Here is a 21,933-nt window from a genome sequence, read left to right as displayed (position 1 = left end):
CTGCAAGCTGGGCTTATGTGTATCTAGGGGGCACACAGGCCTCTGTGATAATACAAAGCCACAAGCCTGACAGTTGCTACCTTTCCTTACCAAAAGAAGCGTGGCTATTGGATCGGTCTGACATTGCCATAGGGAGCTGAGCGTTGGCTGTTAGACTGAAAGTGAAGGTTATTTTTCGGGTAAATATGTGCAATTGTAATCTTATCTGTACGACAGAATGTTCTTGGCGTGTCTCTGACTAACGCCGGGCATGGCAGTGTAGCCCAATACAGGGAGACTTGCACTTAATCTTATCCCCAAATATAATGCGATGGATAGAAGAAAGTATACACGCGATAATCTTCTAATTGCTGGAAGGGATTGATAACACGGTAGGAAAAACAAAGAGACTGATGTAACAGCCGTGTAAATTCCATGTACTCCCCCCCCCGGCTTCTATAAACAGCTCCTGTTCCATGAATACTTACATACTTACTGCTCTTACATTGTGCAACTGGAATATCATCCCCACAGTCTGTCATAGTACAGCCAAGTATTAGTACAGACTGTCACTGGTGTGGCTTGCCCCATAGACATTGTACTGTACGAATCTAATGTTGGTAATAAGGCAGTTACTGCAATGGATTGGGGGAATGCAGTATGTTGCCCTCTGCCCTCATATGTTATTGCCCCAACCAAACTGCACAATGGCAATGTCACTGCTTTGTGTGCGGTGATTAAGCCTTGGCTTTGACTTTCCACATGTAGCAACCCCCTGCCCACTTCCTAAGGGGAAGCCAAAAGCAACACTTCCAAGAACGGGAAATCACTGACATCAGCCATTAGCCAATCCAGAGACAGAAATACGGGCAAGCGGATATGGTATAACTTGCGCCCAGCTGTAAAAGGAATATACACCCTAAAAGTGCAGGGACAAATACTAACTGCACCCAAAGCCTGTTGCACAGACAGTACAGTATGGGGGTACAGCTTATTGTGTGCCCAGAACATTCCCTCTCTGTATATTTGTATTTATACATATGGGTAGGAGGTGCCATAGTGTTTCCCTTAGACAGTACAGTATGGGGGTACAGCTTATTGTGTGCCCAGAACATTCCCTCTCTGTATATTTGTATTTATACATATGGGTAGGGGGTGCCATAGTGTTTCCCTTAGACAGTACAGTATGGGGGTACAGCTTATTGTGTGCCCAGAACATTCCTTCTCTGTATATTTGTATTTATACATATGGGTAGGAGGTGCCATAGTGTTTCCCTTAGACAGTACAGTATGGGGGTACAGCTTATTGTGTGCCCAGAACATTCCTTCTCTGTATATTTGTATTTATACATATGGGTAGGGGGTGCCATAGTGTTTCCCTTAGACAGTACAGTATGGGGGTACAGCTTATTGTGTGCCCAGAACATTCCTTCTCTGTATATTTGTATTTATACATATGGGTAGGAGGTGCTATATGGGTTCCCTCTGTAGGTGCAGACTTATTTTAAACCTTTTTATACCTTTTATACCTTGTAATTGTTTCTTTTCCACTGTATCAGTGAATGGCTGTTGTGCAGAAATATTAATTTTTCCCATTTAAAAGAAAAAAGCATAAGAATAACATACTACATACATGTACCTGGGCATTCTGTAACCCAAAATGAAGCCAGAAACAGATAATTCGTTTAAATAATTTATTGACTTGTCCAGCATTTGGAACAATGCTATAATAATAATAATATCATAATAATATAAATAGGACAATAAATAAATAGTGAATAATTGACAATAATTAAATAGTAACAATAATACAAAGTGCAATAAATATAAACTTCCATGTCAGTACAGTATCGATCGGGATCAATCTCCCATAGTTCTGCGATTAGCAAGTCTCTTACTGAATATTCTTCATAGAGCGGTATCAAGTATCTCAGGCCACACAGATGTCAGATGTACAGTCTGTAGTGTGCATAGGGCCGGTACAGTTCAGCCACACGTTGCGACAAAGTATCAGTGAGCGCTCCCAGCTTGTTACATTGTATCTGTCGCTGCTGGGAGGCTGCGACTTGTTACATTGTATCTCTGGCTGCATTATATCAGCCGCAATGGCCGGATTCTCCTTCCTTCCAGCCCCGCCGGGGCTTTGCCGGTCAGACGAACTGTAGTAGCCCCTGGGTCGGTACCAGTTTGGACCCGTCCCCAGCTGGGGGGCTCTCAGCGCTGAATCTTTAGCAGTAACAGAGGCAGATTGCAGGTCAGGGCCCGGTGGCTGAGTGCGGAGATGTCCAGGGTCTGGTTGGGGAAAGCTGAATGAATGGTGGGTGCTGCTGGGAGTTGTAGGCTGCGCTCTGCCCAGGCTGCTGGGAGTTCCAGGCTATGTTCTGCCCAGGCTGCTGGGAGTTCCAGGCTATGTTCTGCCCAGGCTGCTGGGAGTTCCAGGCTATGTTCTGCTGCGAGTTGGAGGCTCTTTCCCAGCGGTGCGGCTGGGGGGCCCTGTAGGACAGCGGGCACTTCGGGCTCCTCGGCACATACCTGCAGCAGCAGCACCACACACAGCCCGTAGAGCCAGCGCAGGGCCCGGTCGGTCTCCGGGGGAGGTAGGTACCTACGGACCTTGGCGGGGTACAGCACCTTTCGGGGTCTCCTGCTTCTGCCCCCGGCTGGGTTGCGCCGGGGGGCCCCTACTCGCTGCACCGACTCCACCTCGAAGGTAAAGATCTCAGGCAAAGTGTTGCGGGCAGGGCGGGCTGGGAGCGGGGCCCGGGGGCCACTGTCGGTGCTGCCCGATAGGGAGAGGGCGGGCAGGATGGGCCGCTGGCGGGATTGCTTGCAGGGTGCCAGGCACATGGCTGGGTGCGCTGATTGGTCAGTTAGAGCCGTGTTGGGAGCAGTCAGTGGGCTCTGGTTATCCCTTCTGTATCAGCGGGATGTACTGAGGGACTGCGCTGCCTGCACTGCCTTATATACAGTCCTGAGGGACAGAGGTACCGCCCAGCGGGGGCGGAGCCAAATCGGTGTTGCTCCTATCCCTGAGCGCTACAGCTGGCCGACTGCCTGCCAGAAACGTCTGTCTGGGAATTGGGAACTGTGACCAGTCTGTATGGGGATTTCTATATGGAGATAGGGTGGGGGTCTCTTACAGGGCACCTACAGCTTGGGGGTCTCTTACTGGGCACCTACCGCTTAGGGGGTCTCTCCCTGGGCACCTATCGCTTAGGGGGTCTCTCCCTGGGCACCTACCGCTTGGGGGTCTCTCCCTGGGCACCTACCGCTTGGGGGTCTCTCCCTGGGCACCTACCGCTTGGGGGTCTCACCCTGGGCACCTACAGCTTGGGGGTCTCTCACTGGGCACCTACAGCTTGGGGGGGGTCTCTCACTGGGCACCTACCGCTTGGGGGTCTCACCCTGGGCACCTACAACTTGGGGGTCTCTCACTGGGCACCTACAGCTTGGGGGGGGGGTCTCTCACTGGGCACCTACAGCTTGGGGGGGTCTCTCACTGGGCACCTACAGCTTGGGGGGGTCTCTCACTGGGCACCTACAGCTTGGGGGTCTCTTACTGGGCAACTACAGCTTGGGGGTCTCTTACTGGGCACCTACAGCTTGGGGGTCTCTCACTGGGCACCTACAGCTTGGGGGGGTCTCTCACTGGGCACCTACAGCTTGGGGGGGGGTCTCTCCCTGGGCACCTACAGCTGGGTCGGGCCTGTGATTGGCTGCAGGGCACATACTATGAAGCAGACAATCTCTAGTTGGCACACACTGTAAGGTGGGCAAAGGGAACACCTGTGAGACCCAGGTAATATACAATAAAGCTGCCCATACACTGTCAGATCTGTTGGTTTGGAGAGGTCACCAAGCGAGCGGATCTTCTCCCAATGTGCCCACCTAAGGGGCGATATTGGGCTAATTCGGTTTATGAATTCAAACAAGGAGTATAGGCACTGTCGGGTTGGGCACCACATAAGCCAATGTGGTCCCTGATCTGACGGGAAAAAAATCAAATCTGCCCCATAGAGACCAGATATTGGTCGGAGAGAACAGTCATTGGTGCCCATACATGGGCAGATAAGCTTCCAAATTGGTCACAAATCCACCTTAGGCCCATGCAGGTAAGGTACGGGGCACAGAGGGCTATTGTTATACATTGCACCATTAGGCTTGATGTCCGACGGAGCAGTTGAGCCACCTATGATCACTACTATTGTGGGCAACTAACTGCTCCAAAAAGGCTTTCCACCAGCAACAATAGGAGTTGCAGCTGGAAAGCCCTTGGCATCGCTTCGGTAATCCAAAGTTGCGCAAAATTTCCTTCTACAGGCGACTTCATGCAACTTGGGAAAACTGAAGCGACGCGCAGGCCTTTGCACCGGCGATTCCTTCGATGCCGCTTGGAAAGGCATTTCAGAGATTAGTTGCCTACTGGCGGCTAAATCTTGGCATGGGACATTAGACTAAGCCCTAAAAAGAATATGGCTAGCCCAGAGGTACAACAGCCCAAAACCCAGTAATGGCCCAGTCCACCAATATTGTCCTCTGTAGCCAGGGTCGGACTGGGGGTGAAGGGCCCACCAGGGCTTCCGCCCCAGGGGCCCTGCAGGTGCCCGCACCCACAGCCACCCCCCCGGAGGGGCCCCCCAACCCCCCTCGCAGGGCCCCCCACCCAACACCCCCCCCCAGCTGTAAATTTAATGCGTCAGGGCAGGAGCAGTTGAGCAGGGGGAGCGCCGCAAGGGTCGGGTCTGGGCTGCCGGGGCCCAATATAGCCGGGGCCCACTGGGATTTTTCCCAGTCCGACCCTGTCTATTGCCCCCCATCTTCTGATCTTGTGAGACCTTTATATGTCAGTAGGTCCCTATGGTCAGGTAAGTAACTGCAGCCCAGAGTATGTGCTGGGAATCAGCAGATAAGATGAAGGGCAGTTATTGGGGGCAGGAAGGGCAGCTATGGGGGGAATTTTTAGAGACACAGATATTCCCTGCATTAGGGCTGTTGTTGCCTTAGGTTTAGTTGAGGTTTATTTCCCCTTTATTATCACTAGATTGCAGAGACTGCTCTTTTCGGCTGTTTTTGCCTTATCTATGATGGGAAAAGATGGAATAAATCAGAGCGGCTGTTTAATATCCCCTTGACTTGCAGGGGCCGCTTCTTTACGCTTCTTTGTCTCTTTTTACCATAATTGTGCTGGAAAATGTGCAAATCCAGCAGCGCGACTGGTTTGGCACCGCCGAGCGTGATGGAAACATTTCAGGTCATTAAAGTGCAATTAGAAGCGCAGAGTGGTGAGTTCCCACACCGGGGATGGTGCACAGAATAAAGGGGAAGCTAACCGCAGTAGCTAAATGTATGTGCGAGTTGGTTTAACCAATGAGGGCTAAATGTGTAGCCTGTGTTTATGGCGTCAGAAGGTTTAGTCATTCCGATCATTTGTCCCCCAAACAATCGTCCTGTAGCCACTTCACTCGAGTGCACGCATGGTTCCGCTCGCTTGCACCTCGCCATGTGAATCACATAAGCAGCCAGCGATTGGCTAATCCCTTTTGTAATGAGGAGGCAGCCAAGCGCCGCGTTCTTTTTGCGCTCACACCGACGAGCGGACAAAAGGCAAATGCGTAGTTATTCAGGCTGCCTGGAAAATTTTTCTCCTCTCTTGTCAAATGCCACACAAACATTCACACAGCGAAATGCCTGAGAGCTGACAGTCGGCCCCAAGTGGCGTGAGCGCTGAGAAGGGCATGTTGTTCCAGCAGTGCTTGGTACAATGAAGCGATAGTGTTCCCACGGTGTGGCAACCTGGGAACTACTGTCTAACCATACTCTCACTAGCCACCGGCTAGGGGGCAGGTAACTAGATATACAGAAGGTGACTAGGTGGGTTGCTAATCCCCATATTCTGCTCACTCATTGCCCATCAGCATTTCTTCATGTAGAAGTATTCATTTAAAACAGTGTATATCTACAATGTAGAACCTCTGCCATAAAGCAAGGCAGGACTGCTGAAAAGAAGGCAGCGGTAGAAGTAGCAGGAAATACCCACAGCCCCATATAAGAACCCAATATAACATAGATTAATAGATTTTCCTCCCATGGTGGCACCACTTTATATAATCATACAGGTTCACTTTAGGTATAAATATTATTATACTAATTGGGCCTATTACTGTCTGGGGTTCACATTTGAGTTAATACTCTGAGACAATATACAATTGGTCTTGATTTTTTATTATTTGTCATTTTTTTATAGTTATTTCACTCTGTTCAGCAGCTCTGCAGTTTGGAGTTTCAGCAGCTATCTGGTTGCTAGGGTCCAAATTACCTTAGCAACCAGGGAGTGGTTTGAACAAGAGACTGAACCAGATGCCGGTTGGATAGGCCCGTTGTTCGTGCCCATACACGGGCAGGTAAGCCAAATCGGTCTAAAGCAGGGGTCCTCAAACTTTTTAAACAGGGGGCCAGTTCACTGTCCCTTAGACTGTTGGGGGGCTGGACTATAGTTAGTCCTAAAACTATGACCCCGCCCCCGATGCATCCTCACCCCTGGGGCCAAGGACCACGCTGAGGCAGACAGGTAGTAGCCAGGGGCGGGGCCGGAACTAGGGGTAGGCAGAAGAGGCAGCTGCCTGGGGCGCAACGATTAGGGGGCGCCAGGCAGAAGCCTCTCTTGCCTACCCCTAGTCTGTGCACTCCGTTTTCATTGGCCCTCGCCGCTTGTGATTACTCGGAGGGGGCAATGCACCATCGCTTTGCAAACACCCCCCCCCCCCCCCGGTTTTGGACGCGCATGCGCAGTTCGCAGCATGCGCAGGGCGGGGTTTGCGAAGCGCTGGTTCATTGCCCCCTCCGAGTAATCACAAGCGGCGGGGGCCAATGAAAACCGAGTGCACAGACTACACAGTTTGCGTTACCACAGGTGCAGGGGCGAGGTAGCCGACCGGGTTGCCTAGGGCGCCGGCCTGCCCCTGGCCAGGGTAAATGAACTTGGGGGGCCGTATGCGGACTCCAGGCCGTAGTTTGAGGACCCCTGGTCTAAAGGACCAATATCGGCAGCTAGAATCGGCCCGTGTATGGCCAAGAGGAAAAAGACAAACAGATTAGAAACTATAAGAAATAAATAATGAAGACCAATTGAAAAGCTGCTTAGAATAGGCAACTGTATAATATACTAAAAGTTAAGTTAAAGGTGAACCATCCCTGTTAGACAGTAATTGATGTTACCATCATGGCTACCGTTGTATAAGCAGAGGGGAATGCAGGCCCTTAATACACAGCTGATAAGACAAACATGGATTTCCTCCCTGTATAAATCACATTCCCTGTGTCACTCGTTACAATAACAGCGAGAGATTTTTCCAGGGCTTTCGCAATGCCGAGGCTCATTCACTCCTGAGAGTGCTTTTATGTACAAAGGGCAGGCACCAGTGTGCATTAAAGCTACAGGAGAAAGGAATAAATAAAGGAAAGAGCGGCGCGGCTATTCTGGGCGTGCGGGGGCTTGGGAGTTGTGCAACCCCAGGGGAAGGCTGCAATGTGGGGAAACCGGTTTTGTTTTTCATGACACAATCACAAGGGTGAAACTGCTACTGTAATGCTGCCGTGCTGCGTTTCTGTTAAACCCCAGTGTGCCAAAGGCGCTCGCTGGCAGGGCTGGGGTTACACAGGGACCCTCTGCTCTAACATACAAGCATTTGCTATTTTTATATAAGGAGATAAAAACAAAACTTCCAGGGTATTGCTTGCTCTGCCTTTGCACAGCCTTCTTATTTCAACCACTTTGATTGTTATTATCATAGGGGCTTGCCGAGCAGCAGAGGTGTAAAGCAAGGCTGTACTGTGGGCCAGATGTGGCTCTCCTTTTAACTGACCCCCCCAAGCTGCTTGTAGACCTATTACCAAGTACAGGTATGGGATCTCTTATCCTGAAACCCTAGGCAACCCAGTCGGCCACCTCGCCCCTCTGCACCTTCCCCCCCCCTCACTTTGGCGTTCCGGGGGGTGCGATGTGATGGGTTATTGCCCCCACCGCATAATGACAAGCGGCGGGGGCAATGACAAAGGAGTGTGGACTAGGGCTAGGCAGCAGAGGCTCCTGCCTGGCTTCCCCCAATCATGGCACTACCCCTAGTTCCAGCCCTGCTCCCATAGACTCCATTATAAGCAAATAATTCAAATTTATGGAAAGATCCCTTATCCAGAGTTCTCGGGACCTGGGGTTTCTCCGGATAACAGGTTCCATGCCTGTATTTTTAAGGCACTGACAAATCCCACAGCACTGTACAGTGAATGGGTTTATAAATTGGACATACAGAATTACATACCAAGTAATCGATACAAGAGGTGAAGAGGGCCCTGTCCAGAAGAGCTTACAATCTATAAGGGGAGGGGGTTGAAGCTTTTTGCGCATTGCAAACGGCAGTTCCTAAAGTGTCCAGCAGGCGGGGCCTCAATATCATTATTTAAGCTGCTACGGCTGCTCAGTGGTTCTGGGGCAGCACCAACAAGTCAGGCTTCCCTGTTAGGGGTTGCAAGGTGAGTGTGTCCCCAGGTTCCCAATAAGGTACTAAATAATACATATTTTAAAAAAATAATATGCAAGGGAACACCCTTCATAGTTACCATGACTCAGGTACCTCCAGGATCCTTCTCACAACTCCTCTTCCTCAGGGAGAACGACCAATCAGATTTAGAGCAGAGCAGACCAATCATGACTCGGGAAGACAACTCTGTTGTTTGATCCCAACAGTGAAATTCAAAGACGAATCGCAAATGAACTTCACGATTATTGTTTTCTGAAAAAGAAGCGACACAAACATCTGGTTTAATGGTCGGCTGACAACAAACAAGACTAACTGCAACACTGCATAGATTTCCCCTACAGCTTAGTATATAAAGTTACAATATGTGAAGTCTGTTGCATGGAGAAGTAGTGAGGAGAGACGAGTTGCGGAGTTGGGGGGTAAAATACAGGCCGAGAATCTGCCACTACGCCGGTATTGGCCTTCCTTGCCTGCACCCAGAACCATTGCGCCGGCACAGGCGGCGGATTTCAGTGCGGATATTAAGTTACCCCTCTGGCCAAGTATGTCGCCCACTGAGAGTCATATCTCCCAGCATGCTCAGTCAGGCCAAGGATTGCGGAAGAAGTCACCCACACAAGTCTGCTGGCCCCTAGGAATATACAATTTGCCCAGGTACCGATATATGTAATACGGATAATTATTGGCTTGGCCAATGGGTGCAGCACTATGGCACCACCGTTACCTAATATATATAGTCTAGGTAAAATCGGCACTCACCGCTCCAAAGGCACTCGCCGGGTGCTGACCAAAAAAGAGACAGCAAGTTTGTAGAAAGCACTCACGGCATCACAGTAGGAAATAAAAATTTTTTTTGTTTATTTAATCATCGCATCAACGCGTTTCGATCCTCATAGGATCGTCATCAGGATATATATATATATATTATATATATAATATAAAATATGTAAGTATCCCGATAACGACCTTACCACAATATTACTATATATATATATATACATACTATTTCCCCAGGCACCAGTCTATGTAACGTGGATAATTCTCAGCTTGGCTGATGGGCACAGCACTATGGCATCCCCGTTACCCAATACATATATACAAATATACTATTTCCCCAGGCACCAGTCTATGTAACGTGGATAATTCTCAGCTTGGCTGATGGGCACAGCACTATGGCATCTCCGTAACCCAATACATATATACAAATATACTATTTCCCCAGTCACTAATCAATGTAACTAGGGTAATAAGTGTAACTGTGCCCGCTATGAGCTAAATAAACAGCCGCACAGCATATTAAAGCGGTGGTTCACCTTTAGCTTAGCTTTTAGTATGTTATAGAATGGCAGGTTTTCAATTGGTCTTTTTTTTTTAATATAGTTTTTCAATTACTTACCTTCCTTAGGCACCTGGGACATATATAAGCTCCGTCCTGGACTTTCCCAGGTATCCCAATAATGACTGTTCCACAATATTACTATATATATATTATATTAACGCAGATAATTATCGGCTTGGCTGATGGGCACAGCACTATGGCATCCCCGTTACCCAATACATATATACAAATATACTATTTCCCCAGGCACCAGTCTATGTAATGTGGATAATTCTCAGCTTGGCTGATGGGCACAGCACTATGGCATCCCCGTTACCCAATACATATCTATATACAAATATACTATTTCCCCAGGCACCAGTCTATGTAATGTGGATAATTCTCAGCTTGGCTGATGGGCACAGCACTATGGCATCCCCGTTACCGTTGCAGCTTTCAAATGGGGGTCACTGACCCCGGCAGCCAAACCCTATTGCTCTGTGAGGCTCCAGTTTTATTGTTATTGTTACTTTTTATTCCTTATCTTTCTATTCAGCCCCTCCCCTATTCATATACCAGCCTCTCATCCAAACTATTCCCTGGTTGCTAAGATAATTTGAGCCCTAGCAACAGGATAACTGACCCCGGCAGCCAAAACCTATTGCTCTGTGAGGCTCCAGTTTTATTGTTATTGTTATTTTTTATTACTTATCTTTCTATTTAGGCCCTCCTGTATTCATATTTCTGTCCCTCTTTCAAACCACTGCCTGGTTGCTAGGTTAACCTGGACCCTAGCAACCAGGCATCTGCTAAAATTCCAAATTGGGAGACCTGCTGAACAAAAAATGAATTATAAAACCTTTCTTTCTTCATGTATCATATTGGCATTATTGTTATAGGTCATTGGCAACAACACTAGGGCATGAGTTATAGGGCCCACACAGGCCTGGAGTACTGTCACTCGCATTCCTACCTCAAAGAGACCAAAGCCACACAGGGAGGCCTGTGCTGACTAGGAATGGCCTCCCACAATTTCCTCCTTGCAGTAATTTGGGGCCTATGTGTTAAATTTACCTCAGGATGTTACTAAAGGCGCGAATTGGGCGCCCATCGCGTCCCGGAGCGCGTAGCCAATCAGAAGACGGAGTGAGGTAATGGACTGGCAGTTCAGCCTACGGAGAGCGGGAGGGCGGGGCGTACGTGCTCAAGGAGTGCAGCGATTGGTGGAAAACTGTGACAGGATTTTATGGTTCTGGTAAGTCGGTGTGAGGTAAAGAGAGGCACTTACCGCCAGTAGGTGGGATTTATAACAGCTGGGTAGGTCTAAATTGTACATAATGACTTTCCCAGCATCCCCAATGCTTGGTACTTCCACAGCTGTAACCCCCGGCCTAGAGATAACTGGAGTCTGCTGGGAGTTGTAGTTCACTGCCAGGTTGGCCTATACATGCCCTATAAAAATCACTTTCATTTTTTTTCCCTGTTAGTGCTCAATGGCAGCTCATTGTGCCCCCAGCCCAGACATGGGCTATAATATGCTTATCTGTACTGGGGAATGTGTATCAATATGGCCCCTTCCCGCCCAAAGATGAACCACTATTTCCCCAATATGCAAACTGTCTGCCCGCGGGAACGTGTGGGAAATGTCAGGGAGCTGCAGGGAGTTGCGCTTTTACTTCCCCGTGTCGCTTACATTAATAACCCGTTCCATGATTACATACTCCTTGTTCCACTCACATTCCTGTATATTGGGCAGGGCACATTGCGCAGCCCCGGGATCTACACTGCCCCACCCTGCCCCAGTCTGTAGTGAGTTTGTGGGCACCTCTCATAGGGCATAGTGAAAGTGATCTTTTGGGGAAACACTAGGTTTTGACCCAGGCAGCCCTTCCGAACCCGTCCGGGTCAGAACCAGACAGGTGTCAACTCCTGGGCACCTGGGTCAAACTTGCAGGGCATATGTAACCAGTACACTAGGCACCTGGGTCAAGCTTGTAGGGCTCATATAACCGGGCAGGAGGTTTTGACCCAGGCAGCCCTTCTGAAAACCGGCTGCCCGGGTCAGAACCAGACAGGTGTCAACTCTTGGGCGCCTGGGTCAAGCTTGCAGGGCATATGTAACCAGTACACTAGGCACCTGGGTCAAGCTTGTAGGGCTCATATAACAGGGCAGGAGGTTTTGACCCAGGCAGCCCTTCTGAAAACCGGCTGCCCGGGTCAGAGCCAGACAGGTGTGGGGCCAACCAATGGGAACTCTACGTACAGACATCACATTTCTTTGTTTTCTTTTTTTCCACCAGAATTAATCCTCAATATTTTGTGTTTGCAGCATTTGTGGAACTGAATTCCTGGGTCGGATCCATCCCCGTGCCTCAGTACTCTGTGCCTCAGTACTCTGTGCCTATGTACTGATTACAGGTAACGGTATGACTGGCATAGGTTTGTTTGCCTTGTTTGTTTGCCTGTTTGTTTATAAGATTTTGTAGAATTGCCGATTAATGTATTCTTTAAATTCTCTGTGCCCCTTTGCTCAACGGCGCATATAACCAGTATGCCAGACCCCTGGGCCGTGCTTGCAGGTGAATATAAACAGTACTATGGGCATCTTGTCTATGCTTGGATGGCACATATAACCAGTACACTAGGCACCTGGGTCAAGCTTGCAGGGCACATATAACCAGTACACTAGGCACCTGGGTCAAGCTTGCAGGGCATGTATAACTAGTACACTAGGCACCTCGGCCAAGCTTGCAGGGCACATATAACCAGTACACTAGGCACCTCGGCCAAGCTTGCAGGGCACATATAACCAGTACACTAGGCACCTCGGCCAAGCTTGCAGGGCACATATAACCAGTACACTAGGCACCTGGGTCAAGCTTGCAGGGCACATATAACCAGTACACTAGGCACCTGGGTCAAGCTTGCAGGGCACATATAACCAGTATGCTAGGCACCTGGGTCAAGCTTGCAGGGCACATATAACCAGTACACTAGGCACCTGGGTCAAGCTTGCAGGGCACATATAACCAGTACACTAGGCACCTGGGTCAAGCTTGCAGGGCACATATAACCAGTACACTAGGCACCTGGGTCAAGCTTGTAGGGCACATATAACCAGTATGCTAGGCACCTGGGTCAAGCTTGCAGGGCACATATAACCAGTACACAAGGCACGGGGGCATGATGGGCACTAGGGCACCTGGGTAATGATGAAAACAACTATTGTGCATTTAACAGACTTTATTGCACTGTACATGAGTGAGACACTGTTTGCAGCAGAACATAAAGCAAACGTTACATTGTCATTAGAACCCAAATACAGCACAGAACACTACGGAGAGAGGAAACACTGATTCCGCCCAGGCCTGGGTGCGTGGCCCAACCATATGCCACATTGGCGCAGCAAGTCTTTGTGGGGGGCCTATTTCCCAGCATCCCACAGCTTTCTGTCCCAGGAGACCATGCCAGCCTCGGCTTTCTTATTAATACTGATTCTGTTTCCAGTTGAAGCAAATAACAAATCACCTGCAGTCAGCCTGGGGGCCACAACCGGCCACTGAAGGCAAGTACAGTCCTCTGTTGGTAGCCATGAAGTCATTGATGAATAGATAGTCCAGTGGCTTGAATAGCGTTTGTCCGGGAGTGATGCCCCCTTCGCTGTCGCCAAAGGACTGATTCACCGCCGCGCCGTTCCCTTCCAGCTCACCGTATGGCAGGCAGCTTCTCGCACACGGTGAAACCACGGGATCACGGTGAAAGTCGCCGGGGTCGGCCTCTTCGGCGCAAATCTGTAGGAGCACCACGGCGCCGAGTATCAGCAGCCACCTCATGGGGGCGTCTTTCTCTGTAGGAGGGAGGAATTTTCTTGGATGTGGTGGGTACAGCACCCTCCTGGGCTTCTTCCTTCGGAGCGACATCCTTCTGCCCCCTGGGAATCTGGGCTCTGTCTCATTGGTCGGTGGGATACCTCCTTTTTGCATTAACACTTCGCTGGCTGGCATGCAGGTACTTCCGTGTGACCGAGGGCTTCCTAGGCACATACTGGGGGTGCAGCACAGGGCTCTCTCCCTGCTCAGGCCCGAGTTCTGTGCCAGCCACTTGCAATCTGATCCTTGAGCCGCGTTCTACCTGAACTATAAATACCTGCATGCGTTTGGCCTTTTTTTTTTTTTTTCTCTTGTGTGGGTGGAACTAATTGGTTTATTTTTAGTTTAACAAGCTGCATTGTCCTGCCCTATGGGTCAGCCTCTGGCACATGTTGTATTTACTTGTGCACTTGGTTTTTCCCAAGGCAGGCGTGCCTGTGGCACCTCAGCAGTATAGGGATACATGGGGTGACCACTGATGTCATCTGTTGCCTTTAAAGGGGAAATATACCACTTTTCTATCTGAACACTACCATTTATTGCCTATTGTCAACTGAGAATAAATCCAGTGTAAGTTTGTTTTGTAATACAAAGCATCAGAGTGCACACCTTACCCGACCTCAATACTAATCGAGGTGCAGTCCATTGGAGGAGACCCATTCAGCAACTCCAAAGCTTAACACAAAACCAAAAAAGTGTTCTGCACACTCAAAAAAAATACAAAAAGGAAGACATTTTTATTGAATACAAAACATAAAAATACAGCCCAACGCATTTCAACCCGACAAGAGGGTCTTCATCAGGGGCAAAAAAAAGTTCCTGCCCCTTTTTAACTTTTTTTTGCCCCTGATGAAGACCCTCTTGTAGGGTTGAAACGCGTTGAGCTGTATTTTTGTGTTTTGTATTCAATAAAAAAAAATTTCCTTTTTGTATTTTTTTGAGTGTGCAGAAGACTTTTTTGGTTTTAAGTTTGTTTTGTAAACAGGCCTCACCACGTGAGTGGTTCTTACTGTGTGTGGCCACCTTTAGCCTTAAAAAGGGCAGATAAAACCTCCAGGTTTGCTAGCCAAAAGGTGCAATAAACCAAAGAAGTCTTTGGACTCCCCTTCACCAAAGCCAGGGGGAGACCCTTTACCCCCAACCTCCCCAGCCAAAGGGTCCACAGGAGGCAAGGGTATTGCGACGAAGGGGTAGTCGCTTTTTCCCTCTAGCCAAAAGGCTTTGAGGCATCGGAAACAAATGCCTTCCGAGGAAGGCCCAAAGCGAATGTGTCCACGGCGGGCCAGGGTTTAGGGGGGGCAGACCAGTGCTTAGACCCAGAGGCCTAGTTGCACCGATCCATAAAGTGCAATAAATAAAATCATAGGGTTACCATGGACGGATTTTTAAAAATTCTTGTCTATCCCGATGCCAAAAAGCTGGGATTAAGAGCAAGTCATCGTTTAAAATGCCAAAGTAAAGGGCACTAGTGCCGTATCACAGATGGGGGTGCAAGATCTGTGGGTCCAGGGGTGCAAAAAACTCGGGGCTTCAAGTGGCAACTTGGCCTCTGGCCTCAACCAAGTGCTTTCTCCGTCCCCCTGGTGCGTTAAACGGAACACTCCATGGCTGGAGCAAATACCCCACGACTGGTAAGAACAGATACTACACTTGATCTTAGCCAAAAGGACAAGAAGCAATTATTTATGGATTACTAAATTGACCCCTTCTGGATCAGCACCGATAGCCCGGCCTACGGAATATTGTATAGGAAGCAATGAGGCCCAGGAAAGGCTGCAGCAGGCACATATCGGCACATATGGTTGCGACTGCCTGTGGGAAACTGCTCGGTGTTTGTTGGATTCTTTCCAGAGCACAGGAGTATTTTTACTCTCTGACTGTAAACACAGTCACCTGTGCATCTTATTGCCCCACGTGAGGCATTGAGGCTAAACCAGCGAATAAGCCACGGGGATCACCATCTCCACCGCCGGGATGGAAAGTTCTGCGGTCGGGGTGCACGGTGATCCCTGCGTTGTTGGCGGCAGAACACCGTGACACTCATGGCGGAACCTGTATAAACAAAATACTTTCCTAAGGGTGAGGAAAAGGGGCCACTTTGTGAGACGCCGCTCATACGAGACGCGAGGCTTTGGGCGAGAGCGAGAACCGGCAGTGCGTTATGGAGAAAGGCTTCTTTCATTGTTTTGTGGGTTCTGCCGGGCGCTGAAATGAGTTTAAATGTTAAGTCTGGTGTTCCCTTGTGCTTATCCCTCACTGGGTACATACTAACTGCATTAAAGGGGAACTAAACCTTAACTAAAGAAGTAGTGCAGATATGCCGCTCATTATCTTTTTGGCTTCCGTACCAGCCCAAGGCAACCTCAGCCCTTTAGCAGGGAAGATACGTGCCCCCCCAATAGCCCCCATCTTCTTTTCTGCTGTTAGTTACTGAGTTTAGGGACTGACTATAAGGCTGATTAGTAATTAATACTGATTATTACTGCATGGCAGCCCAGAAACCAGTGCAGTTAGCATCAGAATGTAATAATCAGCCCTGTAGCACCATCTTTTATGACGGGCCAGCCTCATTTTCTGCTGATAATTTGCGATGACCCCTAAGCTTCTCAACAGCCACTCAGAGCCCACTGAGCATGTGCAGTGTCACTGACTCTTCTAGCAAAATCTAGTCTTTTTAAACTATCATCCCAAGCCAGAAAGCTAAGGATGATGGGTAAGTAACTTTTATTCATAGCCCAAAGCCCCTTGGTCCCTTCAAGGGGGCAGATATCTTACCTGGTAGACTGAGTTTATTTGGAATCTGCCTCTGAAACATGTACAGTGCTTCTGGTTGCTATGGTTAATAACCCTGGCAACTAGAAAGTAGAGCTTGAGACTAGATTTTCATGGGCATTGATATGCCCCTTTTTTATTTGCCCACTGGTCTGTCATTCAGAGCGCTGCTTGGTTGCTAGGGGCCATCCGGGGTGATGCAAGGAAAGTACTTGTAAAATCTCATTTCCTCGTTTTTATGCCAAGCCCCGCCCCCTGCGTCCTCTTTGGCTTTCAGTTCCTGTTGAATGATTTAATGCAAGGAATTAAGGTTAATGGGCTTCGGAGATTCCGCTCGCTGACAAACCTAATCAGCCGCTGCTATAATGTTAATTACTGTGTTGGAGGCGAAACTGAGGACTGCGGCCCTTTCTGCTCCACCTGAGCCTCCCTGACCTCAGGGTGCCTCCAGCTAATGAAGGTGGGGGGCTAATGGGGAGTCATGGGAAATCCCTGTAAGGGTGGGGCACACCCCAGCGATTATTTAATACTCCTGCTCTGTGTGCCTACAGTTTTATTAAGTTGTTACTTTTAATAACTTTTCTTAGGCCTCTCCCTTACCTCTGCCAGTCCCTTATTTACACCACCGCCCGGTTGCTAAGGGAATTAGGACCCTAGCAACCAGATAACAACCACCATAAAATAAAAAGGAAGACCAACTGCAAATATCTGATATATGTGTCATCTTTAGGCCAGTGGCCAAACAAGAATATTTCTGCCTGCACATTAAATGGTTCAACCCCCCCCAGCATAGAACATACCAAATCTCCTTCTGGTTCTGCTTTATGTTCTTCATCTTCTTCCTCCGAACTGGAAGGAATCAGTAAATTACTGCTTTTCTGGGTCAGTTCCCTATTCCGTAACTGGCAGCAGCCAAGTCAGCATATGGGGAAAATTATACAAAACCTTCAATTAATGTCACCCAAGCACTATGGTTTCCAGGCACATCAGCCAATCACTTTGAGCCATTGGGGTCTCAGCCAATTGCTTTTTGCTTTCCATTAATGTCACCCAAGCTTTACAGGCAGATCAGCCAATCATTTTGAGCCATTGGGGTCTCAGCCAATTGCTTTTTGCTTTCCATTAATGTCACCCAAGCTTTCCAGGCACATCAGCCAATCACTTTAACCTATCTGAAGAGTTCAGCCAATCACACTGTGCCTTCCATGAATGCCACCCTATCTCTCCAATTCTCCAGCAATCTCAGTCACTCTGAGGTTAGTGAATGTCAGCCAATTGCTGTGAGGTTTATAAGGAGGCTAACTGGCCCTAGCTGCATCGGGGCCAGTACTTGTGGCCATAGATTTACTGTTTTTGTTTTTGCAGGTGAAACATCGCAAGCATTTCAGTTGTGTATCCAGACAACGTCCTTGTTACTCAATTGCCAGAAAGCAAAGAATGAGGTGAGACAGGTGGTGCTGTAATGACTACACTGCTGTTCTACACCCCAGGCGGGCAGAGGGCTGGGGAATTCCACTGGCCGGGGCACAATACACAGACATGTGCATGGGTATCTATTTTAGTTCCCTGGCCTGACTCACTGCATCTTCCCTCTCTCCCTGTCATCCTTACCCTCTAGCCATGCAGCCTCAGCGCTCTGTGGTTTCGCAGAAGCTGAAGATCACTGCTGTGGATTGTAAGCTCTTGTGAGCAAGGGGAATTGCTTGACCTACAGGTATACAGTGGTGTGAAAAACTATTTGCCCCCTTCCTGATTTCTTATTCTTTTGCATGTTTGTCACACAAAATGTTTCTGATCATCAAACACATTTAACTATTAGTCAAAGATAACACAAGTAAACACAAAATGCAGTTTTTAAATGAGGGTTTTTATTATTTAGGGAGAAAAAAAATCCAAACCTACATGGCCCTGTGTGAAAAAGTAATTGCCCCCTGAACCTAATAACCGGTTGGGCCACCCTTAGCAGCAATAACTGCAATCAAGCGTTTGCGATAACTTGCAACGAGTCTTTTACAGCGCTCTGGAGGAATTTTGGCCCACTCATCTTTGCAGAATTGTTGTAATTCAGCTTTATTTGACGGTTTTCTAGCATGAACCGCCTTTTTAAGGTCATGCCACAACATCTCAATAGGATTCAGGTCAGGACTTTGACTAGGCCACTCCAAAGTCTTCATTTTGTTTTTCTTCAGCCATTCAGAGGTGGATTTGCTGGTGTGTTTTGGGTCATTGTCCTGCTGCAGCACCCAAGATCGCTTCAGCTTGAGTTGACAAACAGATGGCCGGACATTCTCCTTCAGGATTTTTTGGTAGACAGTAGAATTCATGGTTCCATCTATCACAGCAAGCCTTCCAGGTCCTGAAGCAGCAAAACAACCCCAGACCATCACACTACCACCACCATATTTTACTGTTGGTATGATGTTCTTTTTCTGAAATGCTGTGTTACTTTTACGCCAGATGTAACAGGACACGCACCTTCCAAAAAGTTCAACTTTTGTCTCGTCGGTCCACATGATATTTTCCCAAAAGTCTTGGCAATCATTGAGATGTTTTTTAGCAAAATTGAGACGAGCCATAATGTTCTTTTTGCTTAAAAGTGGTTTGCGCCTTGGAAATCTGCCATGCAGGCCGTTTTTGCCCAGTCTCTTTCTTATGGTGGAGTCGTGAACACTGACCTTAATTGAGGCAAGTGAGGCCTGCAGTTCTTTAGATGTTGTCCTGGGGTCTTTTGTGGCCTCTCGGATGAGTTGTCTCTGCGCTCTTGGGGTAATTTTGGTCGGCCGGCCACTCCTGGGAAGGTTCACCACTGTTCCATGTTTTTGCCATTTGTGGATAATGGCTCTCACTGTGGTTCGCTGGAGTCCCAAAGCTTTAGAAATGGTTTTATAACCTTTACCAGACTGATAGATCTCAATTACTTTTGTTCTCATTTGTTCCTCAATTTCTTTGGATCTTGGCATGATGTGTAGCTTTTGAGGTGCTTTTGGGCTACTTCTCTGTGTCAGGTAGCTCCTATTTAAGTGATTTCTTGATTGAAACAGGTGTGGCAGTAATCAGGCCTGGGGGTGACTACACAAATTGATATTGAAATTGAAAATTGATAAACCACAGTTAAGTTATTTTTTAACAAGGGGGGCAATCACTTTTTCACACAGGGCCATGTAGATTTGGAGTTTTTTTTCTCCCTTAATAACGTAAACCTTCATTTAAAAACTGCATTTTGTGTTCAATTATGTTATCTTTGACTAATAGTTAACGGTTTTTGATGAGCAGAAACATTTAAGTGTGACAAACATGCAAAAGAATAAGAAATCAGGAAGGGGGCAAATAGTTTTTCACACCACTGTATATATATATATATATATATATATATATATATATATATATATATATATATATACATACATAACTTATATGTCATGTTATTCTATGATAATATGACGCCACTAATACATTATTGCTAAGGCCCATATGGTATAGTAGGCCCCATGAGGCCCTATTTAATATTAGGTGTGTAACAGGCTAATGTCTTGATATTTTGGGGGCCCTAAAATTACTTTGCTCTGAGGCCTAGTGACATCTAGTTGTGCCACTGCCAGGGGGGCTGTAAGGTGCCACAGACAGTCACTATTTATTGGGCTGGGGGGGCTGTTTGTGCCTCTGGGTACTGGGAATGCCAGGGGGGCTGTAAGGTGCCACAGACAGTCACTATTTATTGGGCTGGGGGGGCTGTTTGTGCCTCTGGGTACTGGGAATGCCAGGGGGGCTGTAAGGTGCCACAGACAGTCACTATTTATTGGGCTGGGGGGGGGGCTGTTTGTGCCTCTGGGTACTGGGAATGCCAGGGGGGCTGTAAGGTGCCACAGACAGTCACTATTTATTGGGCTGGGGGGGCTGTTTGTGCCTCTGGGTACTGGGAATGCCAGGGGGCTGTAAGGTGCCACAGACAGTCACTATTTATTGGGCTGGGGGGGGCTGTTTGTGCCTCTGGGTACTGGGAATGCCAGGGGGGCTGTAAGGTGCCACAGACAGTCACTATTTATTGGGCTGGGGGGGCTGTTTGTGCCTCTGGGTACTGGGAATGCCGGGGGGGCTGTAAGGTGCCACAGACAGTCACTATTTATTGGGCTGGGGGGGGCTGTTTGTGCCTCTGGGTACTGGGAATGCCAGGGGGGCTGTAAGGTGCCACAGACAGTCACTATTTATTGGGCTGGGGGGGCTGTTTGTGCCTCTGGGTACTGGGAATGCCAGGGGGGCTGTAAGGTGCCACAGACAGCCTATATATATATATATATATATATATATATATATATATAAAGGACTCAAGGATCAGGCACTCATGTATCAAAAGTAGGTAACAGATGCCTGGGTGCAGAATGCCAAAAGCATAGATATTATGCTTATGAAAAGCAAAAGTATTTTTATTGGCAAGTGACTAATGTTTCGGCTGACACAGCAGCCTTTCTCAAAGTGAGTGCAGGATACTGATACAGTGTGCAGAAGTGGCACCTTATACATAACTCAAAATGGAGGGTCCCTGATTGGCTAGCAGCGGGCTCGCTTTAGTAAGAGTAGTGTTGGAGTAGTATGTGGAGCAAGGTAAGGGGATATTAGCTTATTTATAGCTCCTTATTACCTGATCTAGGTCACCGTAGCGCCCCCTGCTGGTTTACAGCGCAAATGTAAGAAAAAGACAATAGAGTCTTGTTGGGTTGCATTCTAGGGCAGTGCTGTCCAACTGGCGGCCCGCGACCCCCCTCTGTGTGGCCCCCCACCTGTCTGGCTGCTTTGATGGCTTACCTTTGAGTAAGCATTAAATGGTATCAGTACTGTGATTAACTGGCCCCCTGCATGGTTCTCACCTCAGATTCAGGCTGTAATCCCTCTGTATTGTTTAAAAATGTAATCCCCTGTGTTTTTCACACCTTTTAATACCTGCATTGTTCACCCCCTGCAGTGTTCCCACCTCAGGCTCAGACTGTAATCACTCCCATTGTTCACTTCTTCACACCTCAGACATAGGTACTGTAGGCAGAGTATGGCACATACAGCCAGCATAGGGCAGGTAGAGTATGGCACACACAGGCAGCATAGGTCAGGGAGGGTATGGCACACACAGGAAGGGTAGGGCAGGCAGAGTATGGCACACAGAGGCAGCATAGGGAAGGCAGAGTATGGCACACACAGGCAGGGTAGGGCAGGCAGAGTATGGCACATACAGGCAGGGTAGGACAGGCAGAGTGCTGCCTGTGTGTGCCATACTCTGCTTGCCCTATGCTGCTTGTGTGAGGTGAACCTGGCAGGGGTTTGTTGTGGGAGTTTGTTAGCAGTTGGAAATAGCCATTAAATGGTCCCTAAGGTGTGTAATTATGTACTGGGGGTTGCTCTGCTATCCACAGGGGAGGAGGAGGCATATGGAATTTAAGGGTATATCTTAATATGACATAATTCTTTCACATAT

At 48.2% G+C, this 21,933-nt stretch overlaps 2 protein-coding genes and 1 pseudogene across 2 annotated transcripts in view; all 3 read right to left on the bottom strand.

Moving 5' to 3' along the window:
* ddr2l (discoidin domain receptor tyrosine kinase 2 like) overlaps window positions 1-10,928 on the bottom strand; it is a 74,650-nt gene extending 63,722 nt beyond the window's left edge. Inside the window, 2 exon segments of the mRNA NM_001079031.1 lie at window positions 8,593-8,765; window positions 10,906-10,928. The gene's annotated coding sequence lies outside the window, so the exon portion shown is untranslated.
* ier3 (immediate early response 3) lies at window positions 1,660-2,926 on the bottom strand. Its single transcript, XM_004919807.4, has 2 exons — window positions 2,424-2,926; window positions 1,660-2,390 (listed from the first exon to the last, which is right to left on the bottom strand). The coding sequence occupies exons 1-2, from the start codon at window positions 2,824-2,826 to the stop codon at window positions 2,194-2,196; spliced, it is 600 nt and encodes a 199-aa protein (XP_004919864.1). The 5' UTR covers window positions 2,827-2,926; the 3' UTR covers window positions 1,660-2,193.
* Window positions 10,929-15,164: 4,236 nt separating the features above from the next.
* Window positions 15,165-15,380, bottom strand: LOC116407383 (annotated as a pseudogene).
* Between the last annotated feature and the right edge of the window lie 6,553 nt (window positions 15,381-21,933).

Source organism: Xenopus tropicalis, chromosome 8 (genome assembly GCF_000004195.4).
Source record: "Xenopus tropicalis strain Nigerian chromosome 8, UCB_Xtro_10.0, whole genome shotgun sequence".
NCBI classification, from domain to species: domain Eukaryota; kingdom Metazoa; phylum Chordata; class Amphibia; order Anura; family Pipidae; genus Xenopus; species Xenopus tropicalis.
This window is presented reverse-complemented; position numbering and strand designations above follow the sequence as displayed.